The 19,071-nt window shown below is 34.9% G+C and overlaps 1 protein-coding gene across 2 annotated transcripts in view; it reads left to right on the top strand.

The window, feature by feature from the left end:
- The window catches only part of BMP5 (bone morphogenetic protein 5), a gene marked incomplete at its 5' end in the record, with an annotated part of 115,819 nt that overhangs the window by 77,557 nt on the left and 19,191 nt on the right, over nt 1–19,071 (top strand). For both annotated transcript variants that reach the window (XM_082663586.1, XM_082663585.1), the window contains one exon: nt 889–1,037. In XM_082663586.1, coding sequence (XP_082519712.1) covers nt 889–1,037 — 149 coding nt within the window. The remainder of the gene's footprint in view (nt 1–888; nt 1,038–19,071) is intronic.

Genomic DNA, 19,071 nt, shown 5'->3' with positions numbered 1-19,071 from the left:
TAGCACTTAGCTCAGAAGCTGCCTGTAGTAAGGATACAATAAATAAAATAATTCATTATAGTTTGACAAATACTCATATATTTGTAAATTTAATACTAAAGTTAAGATTGATAAATGTTAATAACAGTAACACTGTGGAGATTATCCTAAAACATACAAGTTTATATGCATAGGTACTACTGTCCCCAGGGGACTTGTGCACAAAGAAAGTGTTAAAGTGAGTCAGGGAAGAGCCATAGCTCAATCTATGGGATTTCTCCCTTAATCCAGTGGTATACTTGGTGACCCTCTCTTGGCCTCTGGGATCCATAAAATAATTAATTATATAATAAAAATAGAAAATGAAATAAAAATGAAAAATATATGTAATAAAAATGGAAAAAAGTATAATGAAAGTGGTAAACAAAAGGAAAACTCCCTCTAAAACAGAGGCTTGCATCACAGCCTGCCTGCCCTCCATCTCCTTGGAGAATCCACATCCGTCCGGACTGGAGCAGCTACTTTCACTTCTGTCTCTATTCAGTTTAACCCTTGCTTGTGTACTTGCCAGTGTACTGCTACTTATAGGTAATGGTTTGGGAAAACACTGATTATCAGGGACGAAACCAAGACCACTAAGTCCCTTTGTAAAGGAAACTTGACAGTGAAGAGCAGGCAAATGGAAATTACCGTCAGATATTCCTAATCTGCACCAGGTTTGGGCTGAGATTCCAGCAATAAAAGGTTCTGTATCTTATTACTCATCACTTGAGTCCTTTGTTCCTCTTATCCTTTAATGAACTCCTGTTATTGTAAGAATGCTTTTGCAGTGTTTTCACTTAAGTGTAGGAAATGATGATCTTCATTCAAACCTGTAACTCTTTTTTGCTGTTCTCTTTCTTCTTTTAGGGATGCAGATCTGTTCTTGTTAGACACAAGAAAGGCCCAAGCTCTAGACGTGGGTTGGCTTGTCTTTGATATCACTGTGACCAGCAATCATTGGGTGATTAATCCACAGAACAATTTGGGCTTACAACTCTGTGCAGAAACAGGAGATGGTAAGCACTGAATTTCATAAATTTTGGGGAGTTCTGGTTTGGACACATTGAGAGTTACAGCTTTTTGTGGGATTTAACCAATGTATATTTTATACACACAATGTGCAAAGTGGTGCATTCTATAAGATAGGGCAATATATTGATTAGTTAACTTATTTATAAACACATTACCGAACACACGTTTATTGTCAGGCTCTGCAGTGGGTGTGGGGGGTAAAGAATTAAGTTCTGTTCCTGCTCTTGCAGTTTTTAGTCTTGTGTTGAAGACATGTATGCAAACAAGTAGAACAACTGTGATATAACAATACCAAAAGAAAGCGATGTATAAAATGCTATGGATCTATGTCTTGATTTTGTGGTGGTTACACAACTATATAATCTGTAAAAATGTATAGAACTGTACACTAAAGAAGAATGGATATTACCATATTCAAAGTATGTCTCAAAAACCTGTTTTATAAAAAGAAATATATATCAAAATAGATGATAGGGAAACAGACAAAGGACCTACCATAATACAGAGGAGGATGGGGATGGAACAAAAGAGTCATAAAAAACTGCAGAAAATGATACTGAGTTAGGTCTTAACATATTATAATATTTGGTCAAAGTCAACAGCTCCAGAATCACTTCTGGGAGGGATCTGTTGACTGAAAAAAAAAAAAAAGCACAACCTAAAAGTTGAGAGTTATATTTTACTTGGTGGACAAAACTGGGGACTTAAGCCCAGGACACAGCCTCTCAGATAGCTCTAAAGGAGAGCTCCAAAGAGGTAGGGGAGGAGCCAGGATATACAGGAGTTTTTACAACAAAGACCAGGTAGTCAGAACATCAAAAGATTATTGTTAATTAAAGAAAACCAGGCATCTCAAGTTAAGAAATTTATATATGGGAAGATGCAAGAGTCTGAAATCATTCCTTTGATATGCATCTCAGCTGTCTGGGGTCAGTATCATGTGCTTGCTCATCCTGAGTCTCCTCAGGGTGCACCATCAGGGGCAGCTGCAGTGGCTGATGGTTTGATGGTGGGCATCCTGTTTCCACTCCAACTTCCCTCAGGGCTCACCATTGGGGTGGCTGCAGCTTGTTGACTGCAACATCCTTTGTTTACTGATATGGCAGGTGTCATTCTTAGCCCACAGGTCTATAGGAAATCTTTTTTGAGAAGCTCCAGATGTTATTCTTATGCTCAGAAATGCTCACCGAGTAGCGATGTGCTGTGTGCTTGGCTTGATGCTGGAGATAAAATAGTGAGCAAGTACAGAGATGGCTTCACGAGGCTTGCAGTTGAGTGAGGCATGAGGTAGTCAGCACATAATATTATTGAATGCACTTCGCTACACACTAAGAGTCCAATGGACTCTGAGTGCAGAACAGTGAGCAAATTCGAGCTACAGTCTTTTAAAGATCAGGAAACTGTATCTAGGGGAAGAAATTGGAGGGCCCTATACTATTTAGTTCTAACTTGCTTTCTCAAGTCATCCTTTTCTCTCTGAGAACTACTTTATATTTTGTTTATCCTTTTCCTTTGATTGATTTCTCTTATATTTTAGGGGTAATTTTACTTTAAATGACATATTATTTATGTGATTTTTTGGAGCCTAAAATAAACTAACATTTCACTTCTTTCAAAGTTTTCCAAATTCTTTTTTTAAAAGTTAGGTTTGAGATACACAGCCTTTTGTTGCTCTTCTTTGGTTCTTTAATATTGTCTGATATGAAAATATTAAAATGATTAAATATGCTAGACAAGCTGGCCTTTTGTATTTAAGCCAGAGCAGACAGATCACTTTTTATTTGCAACAATGGAATCTGAATATGCTTACTTCTCAGCAAAAGTAATTGGAAGTCGTGAAAAAATGAAACTCAGGAAAGTCTCCTTTCAAATTCATTTGTTGACTATTATTCATTTATTCATTTGTTCGACATAAAATCTTCGAGTGTCTATTCATGCAAGACAAAGTGTTAAGGAGACAATGACCTGGGAGACAGACAAATATAGCTACTTAAGAAAGACTAAAGTGCCCTAAATCCTAAAAATAGTGATATAATCAAGACACTATAGGAAACGTAAGGAGATGGTTAAGTCCAAATGGAGCCAAAGAACTGTGGTCCATGTAACTTCTGGGCTAGGTCAGCTGGGTAAGATTTCAAGAAATGAAGATGAGGAGGGAGAGGGTGTGGTGGTGAGAAAGGAGGAGAGAGGTAGTTCCTGGATGAGGAAACAATGTGAGTAAATACATGGAACGGCAAAAAGGCATGGTGTTGTCTAGAACATTCTGCAGTCCAGATTTGGCTAGAACAGCTTTCATGTATAAATATGATTGCAGATGCTATTAGGAAAGTGATTTGGAGACAAATGATGGAAGGCACATGACATCTAATTTATGTGTATATTCTTGTAACTTGACCACAGGTCATTAAAGAACTAGACTTGCTGCTTTAATCAATCAGAGTAACACTTTCATGATTACATATTTGAATGAATATCCATTTCATAAGGTCATGGATGTGTATTTCTGGTTCACAATGGTACCCTTGGTACTTGGCACCGTGCAGGTTGTAGGTATTAAAAACATGTTTTGAATGATTGTTGAATGAGTTTGTGACTTAAAAGGCTCTTATGGACCACCTGTCATTGAACATGTTACTCCTTTTTTTTTTAATTGATAGTGGATTTACAATGTTGTGTTAGTTTCTGGTGTTCAGTAAAGTGATTCAGTTATATATATATATATATATATATATATATATATATATATATATATATATATATATATATATATATATATATATATATATACTTTTTCATATTCTTTTCCATTATGGTTTATTACAGGATATAGAATATAGTTCCCTGTGCTATACAGCAGGATCTTGGTGTTTATCTATTTTACATATATGAACATGTTACTTTTTTTTTTTTTTTTTTGCGGTACGCGGGCCTCTCACTGTTGTGGCCTCTCCCGTTGCGGAGCACAGGCTCCGGACACGCAGGCTCAGTGGCCATGGCTCACGGGCCCAGCCGCTCCACGGCATGTGGGATCCTCCCGGACCAGTGCACGAACCCGTGTCCCCTGCATCGGCAGGCAGACTCTCAACCACTGTGCCACCAGGGAAGCCCGAACATGTTACTCTTAAGAAGACATTCCAAACTGTAAATTGGGGTGATTATTAACCAAACCAATTTGGTGTAACACTGAATTTTATACCACAAACCATGGTACAGATTAAAATCGTTTCAATCATAAGGTGAGGAGAAAGTCAGTGATATAAGTTATTAAATTTTGTTTATCTTGCTTCCACAAAGAAAAAATAGCTAAGAGATCTAAATATATTTGGAAATCAAAAGACTGTTGAAATCAAAAGTAGCATCATGATTCCTCAGAGGACCTGTGGAAAGTACGTCAGTTTGTAAAATATTCTTTTTAGAAATTTGGTAAGTGAACTGCCATGGATTTGGCAGGAGAGTTTAAGGATAGTCTATTGATTTTTTTCATGCAGAATAGATAATTCTCTGAGTTCCAAATGTCTGTTTCAGCTAAATAAAGCAAACATATGAGCAAGCAAATGGAAAGGAAACATTGCTGCTTCTTAACGGCAAAATCTAGAAATTCCATACAAGTGGTTGTATCCAATTGTGCTAAATCAGTTTCAGAATTTTCTAACACTCCCTCATGGTGGTTAATAACCCTCTATGATAAAATAGGTACTCTTTTTTTAGCAGCAAATGAGTAGATTTAGGTCTGTCTTATAATTTAAGATGTTCAGTTCCCTAAATTATAAACATACATTAATTACCTGGCTTGTTAGATCCTTATTAAAATTGTTAATAAAACTACAGTAATTGGTATCATATCCTATATATATATTTATATCCTATATATATATCTACTATACATATGTCCTATATATATATATATATATATACACATACACAGAGTTTATTACCCAGATAGCAATTTAATCTAGCTTTTAAGACTTGGGTTTTCTCCCCAAACAGTGTAATTTTCCATTGTTTGATGCTTTATATAGTTTAAACCTTCCAAGTAAATTAATTCATTTTTTTCAAATTTGGGTTTATAGAATAATTTAGAGATGGAAAAACAAAGATAGTATTTTTGGGATCATTAGAATGTCTTTTTAAAAACCCTATGTTTTCAGACATTTTAGGTTTGGCAATACTCAGAGTAAATTTTGCCAATGATTTTTTCCTTTCTATTCAAACCCACTTATATGTCAAGGAAAATTCAATCCGTATGTTTCTGATTCATTTGTATTCAAGTCATCAAAATGTTGTTTTGTCAGAGTATTGTTCAATGTCCAAGAAACAGTATAAGGTTCTTTTTTAATAAGACTCTAAAATCCGTTTTTCTTTGGACAAAGTTGTGGCGTAATTTCCAAGCGTATCAAGGTAAAAATTCAGATTTAAAGTCAGAGATTTCAAAGTTTCACTAAATTTTGTAGCCAAATCAAGAAAGAAAAAAAGATTTCAGAGGTATGAAACTATCAAATTAAATTCATTATCATTAATGCTTAAATATAATATAAAGAAATTTATAGTTATTGTTATAACTTAGAGTTTAAGGTTTTGATACTTAATTTAAATAAAGAGAATAAAGGAATAGAATTGATCCCTCCATTTTGGAAATATAAATTCTAAGAGAAATCGTTAGGAAAACTAGATTCAAATCTTGGCTCTGACAAAATACTTTACATTTTAGCCATAGCGTTAATTAAATGAGTGTAATGGTAATTACCTTCCAAGGACAGTGTGAGACTATATTAAGCAATAGTACCCGGAACATGGTGAGACAGGAATAAAGGTGTTTGAGTTGAACTGAAAGAGAAAATGCATAGAGAATTAACTCTACATGGTACTCCTTAAATTAGGATCACTTCTTTCATTGTGGAGATTTTACAGATGATTTAATAAGACTTTAGATAAATTCACAAATGATAGTCCACTGGAGAGAGGTAAGATTGTTGATATATGTTCTTAAATCTTGAGTTGGAAGCATAGTGTATAGTTATGTTATTAGGCGCAAGTCTAATAATTTTGGTTGATGAAATGATTATTGGTAGGAAGCTTTTAAATACCTCTGATCTAGGGTATGAAGCCAACAGAAATGAACATTCAGAGATATGTGTCATGATCAATTGATTGCTTATATTGGCTAGGTCTTCATAGGCACTGGAGAATATCAAATTATTAGTACTTAATATGGTAGTTTTCTTGAGGCCCAACAATTTTATTCTTATAAAAAAGTGACATGATTATTTTTGAGATAACTAACTGCATCAATGAATATAAGGGTAACGACCCTTGTTATAGGGTAATATATGAGGATAATTGATTAAAGGCTGGCGTACATAACTATCAGAAAAAATTTTCAACCCAGAGATGCCTCAGTGTAAATTACTATCATTTGGCTTCATAAACTTATTAGCAAACATTACACATCAACATGGCTTCTTACAAGCAGTAGTTTAATGCTCATAGAAAACATGGTTAAAAAACATTGATCGTCTTTTTTAAAGTGTGGGACCCAAGAACTCCTAATATATGTTGTGCTAACTTTTTTAGCAAATTGCATAAAATCCCCACTACATAAGTGATATTTCCCATAAAAAAAATCAGAAAATGAAGATACTCTATGAATTGATTGGAAACACATCATAGAAGACCTCTTTGAAAGTCAAGGAAACAAACCATTGTAATTATTGCCTCCTCAGGATATAGCCCGTGTTGGTTAGCAGCTATATTTCCCAGACATTGTAAAGGGGTAAAGTTATAGCTTTTTATTTTTTTTTTGCTTGTTAGTACACAAAAGTTTTCTCCCTTCCATTTTTAGAAATTATATATGTACATAAATATATTGATATTTCAGAGCTTTTCTAAAAGCACCAACAATTTCATCCTCTTTTATTTCCACCAACATTATTATTCAAATTATAAAAAGGGTCTTACCTTCAGTTATCAGTACAATTAAACTGAAAGTGAGTATTTTAAAACTTTTATTACCCAGGGTTTTGCCATGTTCTCTACCTTTCCACTTGGAATTTTGGGGCTCATTCTTGCAAATTGACAACTGCCACACCTACATTAATAAGAAATGGGATTAGGTTTTCTTTTTCTACAACCTTGAACTGTTGCTTATTTCTATTGTTCCTTATTATGTGAAGAGTAGTTTAAAGCACTGATAAAATTTTTCTCCAAAATCGCAATATGCTGTGGTAGCTTCTAAATATGCTGTCTTAAATCAGATTTTTCAAAAATTCCATGACATCTTTCGAATTACAGAATATATACTCCTAATTAGAAAAATCTAGTTTATAATCTAAAGTCCTCATGTCATTATATATTAAATTAATATGTGAGTTACTAACTTGATATTCTTTTACTTTTATTAAATGTGAGCATCTGTCTGAGAGAGATGAGGAGTTCTTAATGAGATATCTGCTTAAATTTAGTTAAGTCCTGGAATCTGCTGCTTTTCAATGCAAGTATCTGATTAAATAAGTTTGCTGTGTTATCCTCAGATTCCCAAACACAGTCTTTTTTAACTCAGGGGAAAATTTTCCAAATTAAGCCCTTGTGTTGTCAGATGACTATTTATCTGTCTCAAGGGTCAAATGATCTATGTGGCTGGTTAATCTGAATATCAGCTGACATAGTGCTAATAAGTAGCAGAAGAAATTCAGAGATCAAGGGTGATATTTTTCTTTTTGTCCGGCTGTTTTGACTACAGTTTCTCATTATTATGTATCTCAGTTCAAAAAGTTGAATTATGTCCACTTATCGGAGGATCTCTTAAATATTTTGAGATTTGATAATATTCTCTTCCCTTATCTGAACTTTATCTTTTAAAGCAATTAAGTCTTTTTTGTTCATAAAACCATATGGCTCCCTGTTGCTGAATTTATGGTGCTGACAATTGGTTTCAAACAAATAAATGAGAGTCTCTACTTCCAAGAAACTGCAAAAATCGCATATCTTGCTAAATGTTCTGATAGGAAAAAGGAACATATACTCTTATGTTTGTTTTACATAAATATTAGTATAAATGAAGTACTTCTTTATGTTTAATGCTGAGGATAATTAGAGCATACCTGCTTGACTTTCGGATGAATATTTAAGAATAAATTAGGAGGACAGTTGAAGAATAGTTATCTTCAAATACTTAAATAAATACAGTGAATAAGTAAAATTAAATTTTCCCTGTAGTCCAGAAATTAAATCAATGTGTGAAAAGGGCAGATTGAAGGCATAAGAATAAAGTGCCTAAGACCTGGGAGTTAATGGCTATGTAATTATTTGTATTGTGAGGGAATGAGCTCGTGTGACTAGAAGAATTCACTATTTATTTGACCTTTTGTCCGGGGATTATTATATTGCCTGTGATAATTTCTCAGGTAATTTTAATTTATATATTTACACTTTAAGCATTATACACATATAAATATTATATTCAGAGAGGGTACCGTGAATAGATATGTACCATCCTAAGGAGCTTGGTATTAAATAGTTTCATTCAAACCAAAACTTAAGATATTATATAAAATCAGAGATGGAGAAATGGATAAAGGGAAGTAAGAAATATTAGACATCTTTTGGGGTAAATGTGTGTGTGTGTTTGTGTGCGTGTGTGTATACAAAGAGGGGTAATACCCAGGCATAAACAAATTCCCAACTGATCACGTGAAGGATCAGATAAGTTCATAGCTGAACATCTATAATTATTAAGGTGTCTAGAGAGCTCTTATTACAACATTTAAGTATAATTATATTTTCTTTAAGTGCCACAATATATTTTTCAGTATCATAACGAAATGTAAAACTTAATCTAAATTTCTCCAGAACGTTTTAAAATGGCTTCTGTTTCTATCATATTTCTATAGAATTTTAAAAACACTAAAACATAAATAAATCTATGGCAATATGTCAGTTTCTAAGAAAGTCTTTTTTTTTTTTTTGATATGAATCAAGCCATAAGAGAGATTTAAAAGATAGCTAAGCAAAACAACCGCCTTGGTCATTTTATGTGAATGATTCAGAAGAGTTTCCACTGAGAAGAATTCCTGTATCTTTATGGTAAAAATGACTAGATTTCTACTGAAAATAAATATGCCATAGATTTCCTCTGGGGTTTAAGATCAGTATTTGTTAATTTTCCAAACCCACGTAAGCTGTGACTTATGGATTTTCTAACTTGTGTAATATCTTAAAGCACATCAGAGAACATAGATCCTTCCAGTGTGCTCAGATTTTTGCTCCTTTCCCACTGCATAAAAATGAGCAAAATCATCAATATGCCTTTCATGGCTAGAGAACTAAACATAAATATAGGAGCACTGTTAAATTTCTACTTTGTTCAGCCTAAGTTCTTATTAATTCTCTTAGTCATATACGATTTTTATAAACTATACTTTATGTATTTCAAACTCACTCAACTTAGCAAAAATTATTTTCTGTCTATACAAATAGCTGCTTTTTTTAAACCCTGATTTCGGCAGTACTTTTTTTTTCTTCCATGCTAATATTTCGTATTTTTTAGTTTTCATGATTAATTCAGGTTTTATTTGCTAGGTTCATCTGTAGTTCATATAAAATAAATATTCAAACCATGTATTTGCTGTGGTGGTCAATCAAAATAATATTAATAACTAACGGGACCTAATATTTCCTGAGCGTATTAGATGCCAGTCATTTGGTGAGCTTTTTAAGTGGAATGTCTACTTTATCTTTACTATTTTCCCATTTTGTACACAAGGAAACAGCCTTAGAAAGCTCAAGAATCTTACCCTTGAACCTAAAAATGATGTGTTTTCCAGATCTTCCAGATCCAGATCTTATACACTATGACTCTCACAAATGATATGAATTTTATATAAATTCCAAACTGAAAAAAATTAATGCATTTTTATAATTTCCAAACAGGACATGCTATTAATAATGATTGTTATAGAACAAAATTGAACTTTATGTTGGATCTGTTGGTAATTACCTTTGGGTTTTTATATTTTCTGTCTGGAATTTAACTGTGATCTGACCCACAACAGGTGACAGCATTTTTACCATATTTTTTTGTTTTTTTAAAATCTAACTACTTCAGTATTTCTTTTAGCTCCTTACACAATTATCATTAATTTGATAAATTTATAGACTGAAAAGAAGAAAGAAAGTAACTATTTTCCTTCCAGTGATCAGCTTCAACATGTAATTAAATTTAGCCAAATTTAATTTATTTTGAATTCTGTAATGAATGTCCCCCTCCTTTTGTGCCCTGTGTCGCTCACTAATGTATTTTGCTAGGTTCTCCTTCTCTGTTTTCTCTCCTCTGTTTTACTGTCTTTAATCCACACTCCCCACCATAGAATCCTCATGTCTACCTCCCCCACCATCCTTTGTAAGTGTCAACCGGTACTCAAGTTTGTAGTTTCAATCACGGTGCAACAAACTGCATGCTAGTCAAGCATGCAGTTTCCAAAACATATTAATTGATTATTTTGCAAAAAGTCTGGATGAAATTCATCCTTTCTCTCATCTCGCCATTCCCCCTTCCCAGCATCAAGGCTGAAGGTGACCTGGTATTATTCCAGCCCTAAAGAGGACTCCCTGAATTGTATTTTTGGGAGCACATATTGAGGTAATTTTTTCCTCAAAAAATTGAAAAGAAAAATCTCTGGGAAATAAAACACGTTTTTAATTTTTCACTGTGTTTAGCTTTGCTTTTTAACTTTGTTTCCCTATGACCAGAGGGTGAGCCATAACTGCTTTGCTAAAACTTCATATTTTGAACAAAATGGTTTGAATGTAATTTACAGATGCCTTAGTTCTTTAGAAAATGAAGAATCACGATGCTGGTTTCTTTTTAAATATCTATATCCATTTTGTTATCTCTATTGTATTTTTCTCTGGTTGGTACTCTGAAATGGGCGTCCAGAGCCTAGTTTAATTTTGTATAATGATTGGTAGAGAGAAAATGGTTTTTCTTTAAAAATAGATTTGACTATAGAATATAATCAGTAATAAATTGGAAAACTTGGATTTGCTGTTTTACTATGTCTATTATATATACAATGTTTTAAAACCAGGTTTTAAAGGCAACTTCCTTGTTTTAAGTTATAATATGTTTACATTTGAATGAGAGCCATTTGGTAAACATCATTTGCTTATCCAAATTTTAGCATCACAACCTAAAAACATACATGAAAAAGAATTTTGAAATCAATGATTTAAAGTAAGCGGATAAAACAGGAGTTAGTCCTCCTTCATTATCTGGTGAAAGAGGTATTTTACCATTTTTTAGATTTCCCTTAATGAAAAGGGATATGGAAGTGTTTGGCGACATCTGTATTTCTGTTTTGGATTTTCCCTAATTCAAAACAGTAACTGTGGAGCACCCATCTTGCCAAACAAATCCCAAGGTCAGAAACATATTCCAGTTTTTGTTGTTTGTTATATTCTCTATTCTAGGCTCTAACTCTGCTTTGACTAATGATATGAGGGGTAAATATGTTCATGGTAGTATTGATTTGGGGCCATGCAGAATATGAGATTCTCTGTATTCTCATCGTTCAGAGTTAACTCCGTCTCTTTCATTGTTCTTTCCCCTATAAGTTTAACATCGCTGAACATATTTCTTAAAGACATATTGCAGAACAAGGGCAGTGCTGGTTTTGCTTCATGAGTACAGAGCACAATGGGAAGAAGAGAGAGCCTTTAGTCTTTTAAGGCATCAGCAGTCACTGGTGCTGAGGCTAAACTTTGACTCAACTGGTGTAGACTCACAGGGACAAAGGAAAACCAAAACAAACCAAAGCATCTACCCACCAAAGCCAACGGTATATATTACAAGTGGGGATCAAAACTTGAAATTAGATGGAAAATACCTTGATAGGGAAATTACATGTCTCAGCTCCTTGAACATGGATTCCAACTTCTCTGTAGTCGAACTTGTCAAGTTTCAATTTGAGGGAAATGGAAAGTAGGGGGGGACCACCTGTGTTGTCATGGTTGGAAGGAGTGTTGAATGGTCTTCCCACTTATGAAGGAAAGTCTGACCTTAAACATCACAAAACCAGCAGCTACCACAGTGTCCTTGACAAACACAATATGTGTATAACTGCCAGACTCAGGAGATGGATGGATTCCTCCAATCTTTTCAAGGTGGGGAGCAGAGACCCAACAGGAAAGCATCAGCCCTAAACAATCTCTAACAAAGGGGAACTCTGTGTACTTAAAGGAATAGGGTAGTACTTAGGGTCGACAGGGCTGAGTTAAAAGCATGACCCTTGTCTGAGCCTTATTTCATTCATTTTAAAAATGTAACCATTGTTTTTTTGGGAGGAGTACATAAGATGATGTATGTAAAACAACTGATAAATTACCAAGCTTCAAAATGGCAGCTGTTGCTTCTTTCTTAACTTCAGAAGGACTGAACTGGCTCACCTTCCCAAATCCCAATTTCCCTGATGCTTTTGAAAGGCTTGCTTGTTATGACTTTTGGGTACCAGCTCTATTTATGAGTGGAGGTATTCAGATGATTTCTCTGTGCGGTGATAAACTGATCGAAACATGATAGTTCTATTTAGGCTGTGAGATCAGATTTGCTTCTGACCCATGCTGACCAAAAGATAAACACCTGGGAACCCAACTGTTATTTTGCATGTGGACAGGTCAGAAGGATGCTTTTGCTCTGGGCTGCACCATGAAATCATAGTGGCGTGAGGTCTCACTTGGTCCCTTATGTGGGGCAGGCCAGCTCACATTCTGCTGTTGCCAGAGACAAGAGAAAAAGTGAAGAAAGATTCTGCTTCTCTTTGCTCAGAAGAATGTTTTGTGATCCAATCTTCATATGTGAAGGAAAGAACTAAGTCCCAAATGTCTTAATTCCACTTTTTTTTCTTTTTTTGGCAAAAAGTAGACACTTATCATGGTATATACATTACGTATTCAGTATCAGGCCTTCACTATGTATTTTGGAAAACACATTTAATTCCTTTCACTCTTTCTCTTTATTAAGTGTCAAAATGATTTATTTCTCCTCCATTTTGGTAGTCCTTGACTATTCTAAAGATTCTAGACATAGCTTATGATCATTTCACAGGTTCATGTATCAAATTGAAAGGGAAGGTCAAACATTTAATGAACTATGTTTTTCTGTATGATAAAAGTTCTTTTTGAATAATATATCATATAAGCTGGTAAAAAAGAATGTTTCCTTTAGACACTCATAAATTTCCCAAGTAACTGCATTAAGTTCGTTGCAAAGTCTACTTTAATCCACTAGAGATAAAATGCAGAGTCTGAAATTAATTTCACTGCTATGAAACAAACTCAAATGCGTTTGACGTCTAAAAGCTTTTCTTCATTGATATCTTAACACGTAAAAATAGTTTTTGAAGACGTTTTGGTTGATTTCTGCTGAAACCCTGCTTTCATTATAGTTTTATTTAACTCCCCTGTGATTTTAAAGGAAAGAAGTATATGTGTGTGTGTACACATTTTTTTATTTTAAGAAGTCACATAATAACTGGAAAAGAGACTAAAAATAATTCACTCTTCCCATGGTTTTGTGAAAAGAATGTTTCTGCTTTCTTAAAATAAATGAGACCTGTAAGATCAACAGCTAACCAATCTTTTGGGGGCATGTGACAGATGATGTCTGTAAAACTCATAGGGCCTCAGGGGAAAGGCTCTCTATATAAAGAGAGGAGCTATTAAAAAGTAAGTGCGTGCTTATGTGAAGGTGAACTACAATTCCTAGTTTGAGATTCATATTTCCACTAGCTGAAAATAGGGTCCCGGTAAAAAGCATTTGTGGGACTTGTCACGCCTGAGACAGTAAGCCTCCACATTTCAGACCACATCCCATGGAAGGAGACTAATCCTTTTCCATCATCTCAGCCCCACCCTCAGTTCAATAAAAAATTTGAATATTCTGGAAAGCTTCCCCAACAAGGCCTAAACCTCTGGCCCTTCTCCTTTATGTTTCTTGGCCTTTCTTCCTCCAGGCAACCCCCCACCCCACCTTTCAGAAGTTTCTTGAGCTACAGTTCTCAACTATTTGCATTTTCCCCCCATCACGCTTTGAGCCATCATACCCGTGTTTCTGACCAAATATCCCAATTTCTTTACTAATCCCCATGACTTTCTCAGACGGCAGGGCATGAGAATCCCTTCTATAAACATTTTAGAAAGAACGGAAACTCTTTAAAAAATCTCTTCCTCCTTTAAACTTTATCCTTCCCATACTCCAATCCTAGAGGAAAATGAATTTCTTCTATGGCAGTGTTACCAGGAATTTACCAGGAATTGTAACTACATTTCTTGTCTGCAGATAATACTCAACCCCCCATTCATGTTAGCACGTCAGGACATGGTCCCCTGTTGCCCTCTGTGGATGTCATACCCCCAATGTTTCTTCTCTATCATCAGCTACAGAATCTTATCCTTATTCACACATGTTATTACACTTGACCCTTCTTTTGTTTTTGATACTTTTTATTTTTATTATTTATTTTATTTTATTTTTGGCCGTTCGGGTCTTAGTTGCGGCACATGGGATCTTCATTGAGGCACGCGGGATCTTTTGTTGTGGCAATGGGCTTCTCTCCAGTTGTGGAATGCAAGTTTTTCTCTCTCTAGTTGTGACGTGCAGGTTCCACAGTGTGTGGGCTCTGTAGTTCGTGGCATGCAGTTTCTCTAGTTGAGGTGCATGAGCTCAGTAGTTGTGGTGTGTGGACATAGTTGTCCCTCAGTTGTCCCTCGGCATGTGGGATCTTAGTTCCCTGACCAGGGATTGAACCTGTGTCCCCTGCACGGTAAAGCAGATTCTTTACCACTGGACCACCAGGGAAGTCCTGTTACTTTTTAATAATGACTGTATAATTGTCAACATATAATTATATAGAACAAAGTGGTTATTTTTTAATTTACTCTTTTAAATGTTGGGATAAAGAAGAAAATGAAAAGATCTAGCAAAGAAATTGCATGATGAGCCTGGCTTGTTAAACAGAAGCCCAGAATCACCATGAAGAATCACTAAAAAAAAATGTAACTACCTTGTACTCTGAAGTTCAATACCAATATATTTTTTAACCAGTACCACATTACTGGGAGTTTTCAGTATCACTGAAATAGTTTAAAATCCCAGTTTTTCATTGTTTTCGTTTGAGATTGTAAGGCAATGTAAACCATCTTAAAATCAGGAAAATTCTGAGCAGGAATGTAAAATTTTATTTATGATACTTCAAATATCTGGCAGTAGGTCTGTGCTTTTACTATAAAACTAGAAACTATGCAAATTTTTCATCAAAGTATGACATAGTTGAAATTCATAGCAAGATTACAATTTGCTTAATTTAAGATTTCACTGAGTTAAAACGTATATGGAATTTAAGTAGACAAAATTCTATCTCCCCCACATTCCTTAAAATCTGATATAAAAATGATTTAGTCTATATGCCGGGTAGAGAATTCTGCACATTTTAAATCATCTGTTTCTAAAAAGGGTATGATTCCAGTATAATTTAGAGCCACGGAAACTATAATTTAAGAGTACCAGAATCAGATTTAATCACAGATTGAAACTAAGCAAAGAGCAAGAGAATATGTGAATGAGAAACAGCGCAGTGATTTGTTTTCTGTGAACTAGTCCACAAAGGATGCTGTAAGCGTCTTTTGAAAAGGTAATTTGTGCACAACTTTCATCACAGGTGTTTTGGGTTAAGAGTTCAATACTGTGGATTTATAGGAAAGAAAACAGTGGAATTTATGCTAACATCTTATAGTGATATCAACGTTTAGACTCTGATAAATCCTCAAGTGAATGTTTTTCAAATTGTGTATTCTGGAAGGAAACTAAATGCTCATATTTGGAACCACTTGTCCTTATAACATCAACATGTCTCTAAAGAGCTGTTTTGTCAGAGGCTCCTTTAATAACCCTGTTTTTAAAGAAATAAACATTTTGAAAGTCACATTTTCCAAAAAGAATGGTCTGAAATACAAAACTAGTGAGTTGGGGATGGCTCTTTGGCTTGCCAGCCTACTGTCTTGATGATTCTAAATTTGAAAATAGTTAGTTATGTCCTTAGGCAGATGTGAATACAATACCCTGACCCCCAGGCTTATATAAAGTCATAAGGATCAGAGGAGAAGATCTGGATGTCTTGAATCCATCTTCAGTTATGGCAAAATGTGTAAGTCAAAGCGCCAGCCTCACATACTATCTTCTTGATACCTGTGTGAAAAGAATAGTTATTTCTTTAGATGATACCATCCTAACCCCACCTTTATTCATTCTGTAGTTAATAAAACTGACAAATGCCCATATATTTGCTTCTCAAATTGCTTCTCTTCCCTTAGTACCTGTTGAGTAATTTCGAGATGAAAACAAGATGGCCAGGATAGGAATAGTTCTAAAAAACATTCACATGGAAAGATTTAATGGGCATTCTTTTCATAAATGCAAGAGATGATACCTCTGCCCGTATCAAACTCTGGACTCCCATATTTTTTCTCATCACCCTTTTATTTTATGATTCAAGAATTCTGTGATACAGAAACCTGGGATAATTGGGCACCATGTTTCTTTGGGTCCAGCTGTCATCTGTGAAATCACTGGAATGCTGGTATATCCTTCAAAGAAACTTTTCTATCTCCTCTCCCATTTGTGTGGGAGATCCCATGTGTATTTAAACTTGCATTGACTCCCAGTAATCAAGTTCTTCTCCCTCTCTTGCTCTCACCCCACCCATTTAGCAGATCACTACCCTTCCCTCTTCCTAGTGTACAATGTCAGATGTGACACAAGGGAAGTGTCCTCTTATTCTAGGACCATTTCATCCCATCATTTGCCCTGCCTCTCACTTTGGGACAGTTTTTTATCCACCTTAAAACTCCCAATGCCATGAAATTGCTGCTTTGCTTGCCTTTGAAATGCTACCACTCTCTGAAGCTGATGCTGGTACAGGAACTCATCTTGGACCTACCTACATTCTGGTGCTGCCATCTTGTACCATTGTGGAGTTACTTGGAAGCCACTCTTCTGAAGTAGGAAGAATCTTTGGCCACCACTTGTATCACACCATTAACCAAACTCCAAAGTAGGGCTCCCTTGCCCTCCCAGGATTTTACAGGGACTTTGGGTAAAAATAGGTCTGTTAGATTTTCTTGAATCCCCGGGTTCTTAAGAAGTTAATCATGCAAACATTGGAGCAAGGCCAGAAGGAACACTGAGTTAAAGACTCAAAATCCCTGCTTCCTTATACTCACTGGGACATTGTTCTGAATCTGTACTCTAGGGGTTCACCTGTTCCTTCCGATGAGTTCTCTCCCTTCAGGTTTTTCTATTCTCTTCCTAATATATGTCTGGTGAATTTAGCTTACCCATGTTCTAGCTATGCCTAAACTTGTCTGAATCTTAAAATGATTAAGCTTGGATTCCAGCTGGTGTCCCTTATCACCCTTTTATTTTAATGCTCTTTTTATTACCCCAGGTTATGTTTATTTCCACTGTATATTCTTTTTTATTTTTTCAGTTATACATATGTATATTTATTCTTTTTCATCCTTTTCCATTATGGTTTATCACAGGATACAGAATATCGTTCCCTGTGCTATGCAGTAAGATCTTGTTGTTTATCCATCCTATATATAATAGTTTGCATCTGCTATCCACTGTATTTTCAATCCTTAATGTATATATGTTTCCTACCTACTTTTTTTAATAAGTCAAAAATGAAGATTAGCTTTGAAAAATAAAACCACAGTAATACACACCTACATAGAGTTTTCCTAAATCAAAATGTTTTAGGTAGGTTTCTTTACTGATATATTTGCAGTATCTAAAACATCCTGTACCTTTAATAATAAAATTCAACATTGTTAAATAGATTTTACAAAATAGTCACTATTTTTAATACCTGCAATATAGTCTGGGTTTCTATTAGCACTTCTAAGAAAAATAACTGTTCAGCCCTATTCAAAAGGTTCAGTCAACATAATCAAGGGAGGTATAATGTGTCTGAAGGACAAGGTCATATAGTTAATGCTTCCACAGTGTATCTCAAGATCAAGAGCCACTGAGTAAGTATGAACTTATGGAATCTTAAAGTCACATCATTGCTGAAGTGGAAAGGAAACCAAGAGGAAACTTAATAATATCAAAAGTTATTTTAAAGGGAGTTCACGTTGCTTTGAAGGGGACTTTGCTTCACACACAATATCTACCTTTGTAAAGCCCAAGAAACCCATATTTGTCACACACACACATCTTTACAGTTTTCAAAATATAAATCTTTAGAGCAGTCTTCTTTCTCCACAGATAAAAATGAAAATATTGAAAGTCTTTTGAATAATAACAAAAGGAATCCTCTTGCAAACCCAAGGAAACTTGGAACTCTGGGTTCAATGCTTATTTAACTGGAAAAGGGTCAGTGTGTATTGTGATGAATGGAAAACTGATTTTACTGCATTCCATTCATGGCCATCGTGTGGCAACCTATTTCAGTATTAGAAAGATCATATATTAAAAATTATTTCTGCAGTCATCCATGTATACAAGTAAAAATTTTGTTCCTGTTAAATTATCACTTCATTAAAACATCAAACTTAGAGCTCAACAAATACTTTTTATGTTGTGCTCCAAGACTGAAAAAAAAATCCAAAATTTAAAGAACAGATCACCAGTTATTCTCTTCCATCACAGTCAAGTTTCTCAGTTCTGTTTTTTTTTTTTTCTTTTGCTGCACTCTCTGTCACTGGAAACATCTTAAACCAATTTCAAGTGCTACACCTGAATAAACATGTTGTAAAAGTGTTTATGTATTGAGGTGGGTCAGTTCAAGGTATGGTATTTGGCTGGAACTTCTAATTTCTCTTTTTACAGCAAAAGGGCTGCCAGAAGGAGGAAGTCTGAGCTGAATTAATACATTTGTTACAGTGGAAGTAGAATGGAAACTACTCCAACCACAAATCAAACTGCCTCTTTCATTTATGCCAGTGATATAGTTTTTCTAAGAA

Source organism: Grampus griseus (genome assembly GCF_964374135.1).
Source record: "Grampus griseus genome assembly, chromosome: 10".
NCBI classification, from domain to species: Eukaryota; Metazoa; Chordata; class Mammalia; order Artiodactyla; family Delphinidae; genus Grampus; species Grampus griseus.
Note: the sequence above shows the minus strand (reverse complement) of the source record. Positions and strands in the feature narration are given on the sequence as shown.